Raw genomic sequence first — 12,788 nt, 5'->3', positions numbered from 1 at the left:
ACTGGTTTTCACACTATTCTCTGTAAACTCTAGAGACTGTTGAGCGTGAAAATCGCAGATCTGCAGTTTGAGATACTCAAACCACCCTGTCTGGCACCAACAATTATTCCACAGTCAAAGCCACTTCGATCATATTTCTTCCCCATTCTGATGTTTGGTCTGAACAACAACTGAACCTCTTGACTATGTCTGCATGCTTTTATGCATTGAGTTGCTGCCACATGACTGGCTGATTAGATATTAGCAATATCAAGTAGGTGTACAGGTGATCCTAATAAAGTGGCTACTGAGTGTTTGTAGATGAGCTTTCATCTGTCTGTCCATGTACTGGCAAAAAGCTAAGAGAACAGCAGAAACCCTTGCTCCCCAAGTTAGGGTGGTGAACAATTAAGTAATTGTGACTCATAGAAGTACTTCTGTGTGACATCACAAGACGTTTCCTGTTAAAATCAGAAAACAAAGCTAAAGCACTCTAACAACACAAGTGCTAGTCAGCAATACCTGTTAGACAACTCTTGCCATCAAGTGCTTGGTGTGTTCATGGTGTGTTACATCGTCAAAGATGTCACTTTTTGCTCTTATGCTGCCACATGATTGGTTAATTAGATATTTGAGTAAGAGCAGATGTACCTGATAAAATGGCCGCTGAGTATATTCTCAATACTAGAGGAATCAGTAGATATGAGGGAAGATGGTGCTGAGTGGTACTCCTATTTGTTAGGTTATGAGAAGTGGAGAAAGTGAGCAATTTCCAGTTCCTGCTGGGTGAAAATATCTCTGAGGATCTAACCTGGACCCGACATATTGATGCAGCCACAAAGAAGGTATGGCAGAGGCTGTGTTTCATTTGGGGTCTGAGAAGATTTGGTATGTCACCAAAACCACTCAGATTTCTACAGGTGTACTGCGGAGACCATTCTGACTGACTGTATCGCTGTCTGGCAGGGGACGGGGCTACTGCATAGGATCGAAGTAAGCTGCAGGGAGTGGTCTATCATGAGCACTGACCTCTGTCGTATCCAGGACATGCCTTGTTCTGATTGCTACCTTCAGGAAGGAGGTGCAAAAGCAGCCTAAAGGCACATAGTCAATGAATCAGGAACAACTTCATCCCCCCACCCCCTGCCGTCATCTGATTTCTGAAAGGTCATCTCACTGTGAACTAAGTTCTTTAATGGAATGCTCATTTGAATGTTCCATAATTTAAGACTCGTATTCCAAAACGTAATTTCCAGTTTAATTTAGCATTTGTACATTGGCCAGCTATGTGAATTGCAACTCTCTTGATTCTTCTAACATACAGAAATCTATTGAATAAGTCATAATAAAGTAGTCAAAGTAAACCTTGTTAAAGTCTACGTGTTCAGATTCATTTCTTTATCACATGTACATGGAAACATACAACAAATTGCACAAAATGCTGGAGGAACTCAGCAGGTCAGGCAGCAGCCATGGTGAGGAAATAACAGTTGGCATTTTGGGTGATACCCTTCATCAGGCCCGAAATGTTAATTGTTTATTCCCCTCTATAGACACTGGCTGACCTGCTGAGTTCCTCCAGCATTTTGAGTGTGCTGCTCTGGATTTTCAGCATCTGCAGAATTTCTTGTACAGTGAAATGTGTTATTTGCATTAACAACCAACGCAACCTAAAGGATGTTCTGGGGGCAGCCTGCAAGCGTCGCCACACATTCCGGCACCAACATTGCGAGCTCACGGTGCTCGGCAGAGCAACAAAGAACACACAAACAAACAAAGCCACAACAGCAAAACGGTCCAGTTCCTCCCTCCTATGCAGGCACACATTCATGGATAATCTTGTGATGCAAAGACAGGACAGGCCTTTCAGGCTTTGGCCATTGTATATTGACTTGATAAAATGTGTTATCTAATTAACTCATAATAAGATTGTAAGAGATTATGTGTTACAATAAACTACCTTGAGGCTCATTTTCTTGCAGGCCTTTACAGAAAGATAAAGAAATAAAATGGAATTCATGAAAAGCTATATATAAAGACTGATAACAGATGAGTAGAAAGCTCTTCCAGTTCAATTGTCAAATATATTCAAGATTGAATACATTTCTGGATATTAAGACTCAGTGATAAGGGATTAGTGCAGGAAAATGGCTCTGAGATAATAGATTATCCATGATCTTACTGAAGGTTATTGGGTGATGATTTTAAAGTTGTGGATGTTGTCTGCATGGATTTCAAGACGTTTGGCTAAGTCTCTCATAGGAGGCTCATCCAGAAGATTAAGATCCATGAGGTCCATGGTGAATTGGCCAATTGGATTCAGAACTAGCTTGCCCACAGAAGATAGTGGTCAATGGGACTTATTCTGACAGAGGGTCTGTAGTGTTCCACAAGAGCCCATACTGGGATCTGTGCTGGTTTTGATGCATGTATGTGACCTGGATAAAAATGTGTGGATTCACAAGTTTGCAAACAATAGAAAGATTGGTGGTGTGGACAGTGTGGAAGACTGGCAAAGGACCCAGTGGGGCTTAGCCCAGTTGCAGAAGTAGTCAGAGAAATGTCTGATGGAGTTTAACCCTGCAAATATGAGGTGTTGTACTTTGGTATGTCAAACATTGACTTAGTATACTGTTACTGGTAAGATCCTTAACAGAGTTGATGAGCAAAGGGATCTTGGGGTCCAAGTTCATGGTTCCTTCAAACTGATTATTACATAGGGTGGTTAGAAGGTGTAAAACATGGGAAGTCTTGGGAAGTTATCTTGTAATTGTATAGAAATCTCCTTAGTCACATCTGGTAGCTGATGGGAATAATTAATGACCATGGTTTGTAATGCTGCCTGATATGTCTGTTTGATTTGTTCTCACAATCCCTGTACTTTATGCTGAGTCCTTCCACTGGTATGTGTCCTTAACTGAATGCAGATTAACCCAAGCAATCTTTGCCTCTAATGATCTTTTGTCTTTTCTTTCAGATTGACTTGACAGGCTTGTCACCAGAAGAAAGATGGAGGTGAGACACATGCACAGTAAGGTAGGGGGATAGAGGCACTGGAGAAGGTGCTAAGGAAATTTACAAGGATGATTCCAGACCTGAACCTGATGAAGAAATTATTGAATCAACTCTTTCCTTTAAGCTATCACTCAGAATTTTCGTTGTTAAAAAATGTCTTTGAAATTTATGAAGGACTTTGATAAAGTGGCCATCAAGATCGAGCATAGAACAGGCCCTTCGGCCCAGAGTGTTGAACTGAATCAAATAAATTAATATTCAGGTCGCCAACTAAAGTTATGCCTACACAATATCCATATTGTGGGATCTCTGTGATTTTTTTTCTGATCCCCAGATTCTTTTGAAGTCCAATAATGAGTGGAAACTTGTTGCTTCATGATTATTTATTTTAAAGTTTAAACAAAGTAGCAGATGCAGAGCACGTGAAGCTAATGGAAAGACAGAGGACAATGCCAAGGACAAGAACAAGATGGTGCCTTTGCAAAAGCTAGTGCTTTTATTCTTCAGATAACACCACATTCTTGAGATTAAAAGGACCAATTAAGACAATAGTCAGCGCATGTGGGTCATGTGCTAATACTTAGCAAATGAAAAAGGTGATAAACTTTTATGTAACTGCTATACCACTTTTCCACCAGTAGGTAGAAGCAAAACACCACATAGTATTGTGAAAATATATAAGTTTGTTAGAAACACAAATTGTCAGTAAAAATGACAATTTTAGACTTGCATTAATTCATCTAATATCTTATTAAAACATAAAAATCAATTGATTCTAATAATATCCTTCCATATACCTCATATACATGTGCCTATCTAAACATCTCTTCTCAGTGCCTAATATATCTGCCTCTACCCCTACCTCATGTAGCACATTCCAGGAATAAACTTGCTCCTCACATCTCCTTTGAAATTAGCCCCTCTCACCTTAAATGCATGCCCTTTGGTATTAAACATTTCAGTCTTGATAAAAAGATGCTGTCTGTCAACTCTATCTATGCCTCTCATAATCTTATAAACCTCTTATCAGATCTTTCAGCCTCTCCAGAGAAAACAATCCAACTTTCTCCAGCCTCTTCTCATAGCTCATACCCTTTAATCCAGGCAACATCCTGGTGAACCTCTTCTGCAGGTGAGCTGTTTCAATTTCTAGGAGTCTAAATTCACTTATAGAGATGCTGCTAAATCAAATAAAGCTAAGATTATTCATCGAACAAAGTGAAACTACAATATTGGAATGGCCATGAACTTACTGATTCTAAGTTCAAAGTAAATTTATTATTGAAGTACACTACCTGAGATTCATTGTCTTGCAGGCATTTACAGTGGAACAAAGAGATACAATAGAATCAATGCAAAGTTACACAGAAAAACCTGACCAACAATAAGCAAAAAAAGACAAACTAATAATTATAATAATAATAATAATAATGAAGTAAGTATCTAAATAATACTGAGAACATGATTGTAGAGTCTTAAAAGTGAGCCCATAGGTTGTGGAATCAGTTCAGGGTTGAGGTGGGTGAAGTTTTTTTGCAACATTCTTCACTGTGGAAGACACTAGCAGAATGGTGGAAGTTTTAAGTGATAAGGGGCGTGATGTATGTAAAGTTACCATAATTAGAGAGGAGATTCTTGGGAAGCTGAAAGACCTGAAGGTAGATACAGTGCCCATAAAGTGTTTACTCCCCCCCCCACACTTTTTTGGAAGTTTTGGTGTTTTATTGTTTTACAACATTGAATCGCGATGGGTTTAATTTGGCTTTTTTGGCGTTGATCGACAGAAAAAGACTCTTTCATGTCGAAGTGAAAACAGATCAATATAAAGTGATCTAAATTAATTACAAGTATAAAACAGAAAGTAATTGATTGCATAATTGTATATGGCCTATCTGCGGCGTCAATAGAGCTTTACCAAGAGGGGTTTCTCACAGGTCGGCTGTGGTTATTTAAAAAAGAAGCTTCTAGTGCGTTAGATCATTGTACATGGCCTATCAGCAGCTATAACTGAAGCACCAATCGTGAGTTAAATAGCAGGCAAGGTTCAGGCATGAAAGGGAGACACTGCCTAGCAGAGCGGTCATCGACGGAGTGATCTGAGGCTTTGGCTCATTCAGGCTTCAGCAATAATGTGTCTAGGTGAAGGAAGTTACCGTGAGGAATAGAAACAGGAAGTATGTCTGTGAGGCCAGAGTTTTGTACTGGGTGTCAGATGTGAAAATTCTGGGAAACTCCCAGCCTCCCGGATGGCCACATCTGTGCCAGGTGCATTGAGCTGCATTTCCTTAGGGACCAGATTAGGGAACTGGAGATGCAGCTCGATGATCTTCGTCTGGTCGGGGGAAATGAGGAAGTGATAGAGAGGAGCTATAGGCAAGTAGTCACACCGGGGCCTCGGGAGACAGATAAGTGGGTAACAGTTAGGAGAGGGAAGAGCGGGAGCCAGATACTAGAGAGTATTCCTGTGGCTGTACCCCTTGACAATGAGTACTCCTGTTTGAGTACTTGGGGGTGACGGCCTACCTGGGGTAAGCAACACTGACTGCACCTCTGGCACAGAGTCTGCCCCGTGGCTCAGAAGGGTAGGGAAAGGAAAAAGGCAGCAGTGATAGGAGACTCTGTAGTTTGAGTGTCAGATAGGTGATTCTGTGGATGCGGGAAAGAATTGCAGATGGTAGGTTGCCTCCCTGGTGCCGGGTCCAGGATATTTCTGATCGCATCCACCAAATCCTGAAGTGGGAGGGTGAATAGCCAGAGGTCGTGGTACATATTGCTACCAATGACATAGGTAGGCAAAGGAAGGAGGTTGTGAAAACAGACTACAGGGAGTTAGGAAGGAAGTTGAGAAGCAGGACCTCAAAGGTAGTAATCTTGGGATTACTGCCTGTGCCACGCGACAGAGACTATAGGAATAGAGTGAGGTGTGGGATAAATACGTGGCTGAGGGATTGGAGCACGGGGCAGGGATTCAGATTTTTGGATCATTGAGACTTCTGTTGGGGCAGGTCTGACCTGTACAAAAAGGACAGGTTGCAATTGAATCAGAGGAGAACCAATATCCTGGCAGGGAGGTTTGCTAAGGCTATTGGAGAGAGTTTAAACTAGAATTGCTGGGGAGTGGGAACCAAACTGAAGAAGCTGAGAAAGGAACGGTTGGCTTGGAGATGGTGTGAGAGGGAGGATGGGCAGGTGGTAGAGAAGGGATACACTCAGACCAATGGTTTGAGATGTGTCTATTTTAATGCAAGAAGCATCATGAACAAAGTGGATGAGCTTAGAGCATGGATCAGTACTTGGAGCTGTGATGTTGTGGCCATTACAGAGACTTGGATGGCTGAGGGGTGGGAATGGTTACTTCGAGTGCCAGGCTTTGGATGTTTCAGAAAGGACAGGGAGAGAGGCCAAAGAGGTGGGAGCATGGCACTGCTGATCAGAGATAGTGTCACTGCTGCATAAGAGGATGAAGTCATGGAGGGATTGTCTACTGAGTCTCTGTGGGTGGAAGTTAGAAACAGGAAGGAGTCAATAACTCTACTGGGTGTTTTTATTAGATCACCCAATGTCACCACAGGGTCATCAAGCAGCAGATAGAGAGACAGATTCTGGAAAGGTGTAATAATAACAGGGCTGTCGTGATGGGAGATTTTAATTTCCCAAGTATTGATTATCATCTCCCTAGAGCAAGGAGTTTAGATGGGGTAGAGTTTATTAGGTATGTTCAGGAAGGTTTCCTGACGCAATAAGTAGATAAACCTACAAGAGGAGAAGATGTATTTGATCTGGTATTGGGAAATGAACCTGGTCAGGTGTCAGGTCTCTCAGTGGGAGAACATTTTGGAGATAGTGATCACAATTCTATCTCCTTTACCATAGCAATGGTGAGGGATAGGAACAGACAAGTTAGGAAAGTGTTTAATTGGAGTTAGGGGAAATGTGAAGCTATCAGGCAGGAACTTGGAAGCATAAATTGGGAACAGATGTTCTCAGGGAAATGTACAGCAGAAATGTGGCAAATGTTCAGGGGATATTTGTGTAGCGTTCTGCATAGGTACGTTCCAAAGAGACAGGGAAAAGGATGGTAGGGTATAGGAAATGTGGTGTACAAAGACTTGAAAATTTAGTCAAGAAGAAAAGAAAAGCTTAAAAAAGTTTCAAAAAAACAGGTAATGATAGAGATCTAGAAGATTATAAGGCTAGCAGGAAGGAGCTTAAGAATGAAATTAGGAGAGCCAGAAAGGGCCATGAGAAGGTCTTGGCGAGCAGGATTAAGGAAAACCCCAAGGCATTCTACAAGTATGTGAAGAGCAAGAGGATAAGATGTGAGACATTCAAGTGTGACAGTGGAGAAGTGCGTATGGAACTGGAGGAGGTAGCAGAGGTACATAATGAATACTTTGCTTCAGTATTTATTACAGAAAAGGATCTTGGTGATTATAGGGATGACTTACAGCAGACTGAAAAGCTTGAGCATATAGACATTAAGAAAGGGGATGTGCTGGAGCTTTTGGAAAGCATCAAGTTGGATGAGTCTCCGGGACTGGATGAAATGTACCCCTGGCTACAGTGAGAGGCGAGGGAGGAGATTGCTGAGCCTCTGGCAATGATCTTTGCATCATCAATGGGGACGGGAGAGGTTCTGGAGGGTTGGAGATGTTGTTCCCTTATTCAAGAAGGGGAGTAGAGATAGTCCAGGAAATTATAGACCAGTGAGTCTTAGTTCAGTGGTTGGTAAGTTGATGGAGAAGATCCTGAGAGGCAAGATTTATGAACATTTGAAGAGGCATAATATGATTAAGAATAGTCAGCATGGCTTTGTCAAAGGCAGGTCATGCCTTATGAGCCTGATTGATTTTTTTGAGGATGTGACTAAACACATTGATGAAGGTAAGGCAGTAGATGTGGTGTATATGGATTTCAGCAAAGCTTTTGATAAGGTACCCCATGCAAGGCTTATTGAGAAAGTAAGGAGGCATGGGATCCAAGGGGCTTTGCTTTGTGGATCCAGAATTGGCTTGCCCACAGAAGGCAAAGAGTGGTTGTAGACGGGTCATATTCTGCATGGAGGTCAGTGACCAGTGGTCACTGATCACTCAGGGATTGGGATCCCTGACCAGATCCTCAGGGATCTGTTCTGGGACTCCTCCTCTTTGTGATTTTTATAAATGGCCTGGATGAGGAAGTGGAGGGATGGGTTAGTAAATTTGCTCATGACACAAAGATTTGGGGGTGTTGTGGATTAGTGTGGATGGCTGTCAAAAGTTACAGTGGGACATTGAAAGGATGCAAAACTGGGCTGAGAAGTGGCAGATGGATTTCAACCCAGATAAGTGTGAGGTGGTTAATTTTGGTAGGTCAAATATGATGGCAGAATATAGTATTAATGATAACACTTGGCAGTATGGAGGATCAGAGGGATCTTGGGGTCTGTGTCCATAGGACACTCAAAGCTGCTGCACAGGTTAACTCTGTGGTTAAGAAGGTATGCGGTATATTGGCCTTCATCGACCATGGGATTAAGTTTAAAGAGCGGAGAGGTAACGTTATAGCTATATAGGACCCTGGTCAGACCCCACTTGGATTATTGTGCTCAGTTCTGGTCATCTCACTACAGGAAGGATGTGGGAACTATAGAAAGGGCGCAGAGGAGATTTACAAGGATGTTGCCTGGATTGGGGAGCATGCCTTATGAGAATAGCTTGAGTAAACTCAGCCTTTTGTCCTTGGAGCGACGGAGGATGAGAGGTGACCTGATAGAGGTGTGTAAGATGGTGAGAGTCATCGATCATATGGATAGTCAGAGGCTTTTTTCCCAGGGCTGAAATTGCTATCATGAGAGGGCATAGTTTTTTAATTTTTAAAAAAAAATTAAAATTTAAATAAATAAATTTTTAAAAAATAAATAAATAAGAATAGAGGGCATAGTTTTAAGGTACTTGGAAGTAGGTACAGAGGAGATGTCAGGGGCAGAGAGTGTTGAAGACATGGAATGGGCTGCCGGCGATGGTGGTGGAAGTAGATATGATAGGGTCTTTTAAGAGACTCCTGGAGAAATGCACAGAGCTTAGAAAAAATAGAGGGCTATGAGTAACCCTAGGTAATTTCTAAAGTAAGTACATGTTCAGCACAACATTGTGGGCCGAAGGGCCTGTATTGTGCTGTAGTGTTTCTATGTTTCTAATTATTCACCCCACTTTAATATGTCATACCAAATCATCACTGGTGTAGCTAATTGGTTTTAGAAGTCACATAATTAGTCAAAATATCATTTTTGGAGGGCTGTGTGTATTCCAGGCATTTCAATTGATTGTAGTAAAAGTACACCTGTATCTGGAAGGTCCAACTGCTGGTGAGTCAGTATCCTGGCAAAAACTACACCATGAAGACAAAAGAACATTCCAAGCAACTCCATGAAAAGATTATTGAAAAGCACAAGTCAGAAAACTTTCAAGGCATTGAATATCTCTTGGAGTACAGTTAAGTTTCAAGAGGCTCGTCATGAGGCATATCAAGACCCTGCTGCCCCCCTCACTGGACGCCCTGCAGTTTGCATACTGTCCCAACCACTCAACAGATGATAACATTGCCACCACCCTCCACCTGGCCCTAACCCACCTGGACAAAAAAGATACATACGTTCGGATGCCGTTCATAGACTTTAGTTCAGCATTCAACACAATCATCCCTCAGAAACTGATTGGAAAGCTGAGCCATCTGGGCCTGAGCACCTCCCTCTGCAACTGGATCCTAGATTTCCTGACTGGGAGATCTCAGTCAGTCCGGATTGGGAGCAGCATCTCCAACACCATCACGCTGAGCACGGGGGCTCCCCAGGGCTGCGTGCTCAGTCCACTGCTGTTCACTCTGCTGACCCACGACTGTGCTGCAACACACAGCTCGAACCACATCATTAAGTTCGCCGATGACACCATCGTGGTGGGTCTCATCAGCAAGAATGACAAATCAGCTTACAGAGAGGAGGTGCAGCAGCTAATGGACTGGTGCAGAGCCAACAACCTGTCTCTTAATGTGAACAAAACAAAAGAGATGGTTGTTGACTTCAGGAGGGCACGGAGCGACCACTCCCCGCTGAACATCGACGGCTCCTCGGTAGAGATCGTAAAGAGCACCAAATTTCTTGGTGTTCACCTGACGGAGAATCTCACCTGGTCCCTCAACACCAGCTCCATAACAAAGAAAGCCCAGCAGCATCTCTACTTTTTGCAAAGGCTGAGGAAAGTCCACCTCCCACCCCCCATCCTCATCATATTCTACAAGGGTTGTATTGAGAGCGTCCTGAGCAACTGCATCAGTGCCTGGCTCGGAAATTGCACCATCTCGGATCGCAAGACCCTGCAGCGGATAGTGAGGTCAGCTGAGAAGATCATCGGGGTCTCTCTTCCCGCCATCACGGACATTTACACTACATGCTGCATCCGCAAAGGAAACAGCATTATGAAGGACTCCATGCACCCCTCATACAATCTCTTCTCCCTCCTGCCGTCTGGGAAAAGGCTCCGAAGCATTCGGGCTCTTACAACCAGGCTATATAACAGTTTCTTCCCCCAAGCTATCAGACTCCTGAATACCCGAAGCCTGGACTGACACCTTGCCCTACTGTCCTGTTTATTATTTATTGTAATGTCTGCACTGTTTTTGTGCACTTTATGCAGTCCAGTGTAGGTCTGTAGTATAGCTTTCTCTGTGTTATATTTTTTATTACGTAGTTCAGTCTAGTTTTTTGTACTGTGTCATGTAAACCATGGTCCTGAAAAACGCTGTCTCATTTTTACTATGCACTGTACCAGCAGTTATGGTCGAAATGACAATAAAAGTTGACTTGACTTGACTTGAAGTCAATCAGCAAAAAATGGAATGAATATGGCACAGCTGTAAATCTGCATATAGTGCAGGCCATCCTCAAAAGCTGAGTGACCGTGCAAGAAGGGAACTAGAAACTTCAGTGGCTGAGATTGAGAGACTGTGCATACAACTGTTGCCCGGGTGCTTCACCAGTTGCAGCTTTATGGGAGAGTGGCAAAGAGAAAGGCACTGCTGAAATAAAACTCACATGAAATCTCAGCTAGAGTTTGCCGGAAGGCATGTGGGAGACTCTGAAGTCAACTGGAAGAAGGTTCTATGATCTGATGAAACCAAAATTGAGCTTTTTGGCCATCAGAATAAACGGTATGATTGGCATAAGCCAAACACTGCACATCATCAAAAACACATCACCCCTACCATGAAACATGGAGGTGGCAGCATCATGCTGTGGGGATGCTTCACTGCAGCAGGCCCTGGAAGGCTTGTGAAGGGAGAAAGTAAAATGAATGCAGCAAAATACAGGGAAACCCGATGCAGTCTGCAAGAGAGCTGCAATTTCAGGGGAAATTTGTTTTCCAGCAAGACAATGACCCCAAGCATAAAACCAAAGCTACACAAGAATGGCTTAAAAACAACAAAGTTAATGTCCTGGAGTGGCCAAGTCAGAGTCCAGACCTCAGTCGAATAGAGAATTCATGGCTGAACTTGAAAAGGGCTGTTCACTCACAATCCCCATGCAATCTGACAGAGTTTGAGCATTTTTGTAAAGAAGAATGGGGAAAAATTGCACTGTCCAGATGTGCAAAGTTGAAAGAGACCTATCCACACAGACTTGAGGCTGTATTTGTTGCCAAAGGTGCATCTACTAAATATTGACTTGAAGGGGGTGAATATTTAGCAATCAATTATTTTGTTTTATATTTGTAATTAATTTCGATCACTTTGGAGAGATCTTTGACACCAAAGAGACTTTTTCTGTTGATCAGTGTCAAAAAAGCCAAATTAAACCCGCTGTGTTTCAGTGTTAAAAACAATAAAATATGAAAACTTCCAAGGGGGTTGAATATTTTTTATAGACACTGTAAGTCACCTGGTCCAGATGGTGTACACCCCAGAGTTCTGAAAGGGCTGACTAAAGACTTCGTAGAGGCACTGGTTAATGATCCTTTCAAGAATAATAGATTTGGGAATGGTTCCAGAACACTGGAAAATTACAAATGTCACTGCACTCTTCAAAGGGAGGGAGGCATAAGAAAGGAAATTATAGGCCAGTTACTCTGACCTCAATGGTTGGGAAGATGTAGGAGTGATTATTAAGGATGAGGTCTCAGGGTACTTGGAGGCACATGATAAAATAGGCCATCGTCAGCATAGTTTCCTCAAGGGGAAATCTTGCCAACAAATCTGTTGAAATTATTTGAAGAAATAACAAGCAGGATAGAAAAAGAATCAGTTGATGTGTACTTGGATTTTCAGAAGGCCTTTGACAAGGTGCCACACATGAGGCTGCTTAAAAAGCTATAAGCCCATGATATAGAAACATAGAAAACCTACAGCACAATACAGGCCCTTCGGTCCACAAAGCTGTGCAGAACATGTCCTTACTTTAGAACTACCTAGGCTTACCCATAGCCCCTATTTTTCTAAGCTCCATGTATCCATCCAGGAGTCTCTTAAAAGACCCTATCGTTTTCGCCTCCACCGCCGCCGGCAACCCATTCCATGCACTCCCATTCTCTGTGTTTTAAAAAAAAAACTTACCCCTGACTTCTCCTCTGTACCTACTTCCAAGCACCTTAAAACTATGCCCTCTCATGCTAGCCATTTCAGCCCTGGGAAAAAGCCTCTGACTATCCACACGATCAATGCCTCTCATTATCTTATACACCTCCATCAGGTCACCTCTCATCCTCCATCGCTCCAAGGAGAAAGGGCCAAGTTTACTCAATCTGTTCTCATAAGGCACGCTCCCC

At 42.7% G+C, this 12,788-nt stretch overlaps 1 protein-coding gene across 2 annotated transcripts in view; it reads left to right on the top strand.

The window, feature by feature from the left end:
• The window catches only part of rnf121 (ring finger protein 121), a 125,241-nt gene that overhangs the window by 9,465 nt on the left and 102,988 nt on the right, over positions 1-12,788 (top strand). For both annotated transcript variants that reach the window (XM_073044369.1, XM_073044370.1), the window contains exon 2: positions 2,957-2,994. In XM_073044369.1, the coding sequence (XP_072900470.1) occupies positions 2,957-2,994 (38 nt within the window). The remainder of the gene's footprint in view (positions 1-2,956; positions 2,995-12,788) is intronic.

The sequence above is a fragment of the Hemitrygon akajei genome, chromosome 4 (assembly GCF_048418815.1).
Source record: "Hemitrygon akajei chromosome 4, sHemAka1.3, whole genome shotgun sequence".
Classification (NCBI taxonomy): domain Eukaryota; kingdom Metazoa; phylum Chordata; class Chondrichthyes; order Myliobatiformes; family Dasyatidae; genus Hemitrygon; species Hemitrygon akajei.
This window is presented reverse-complemented; position numbering and strand designations above follow the sequence as displayed.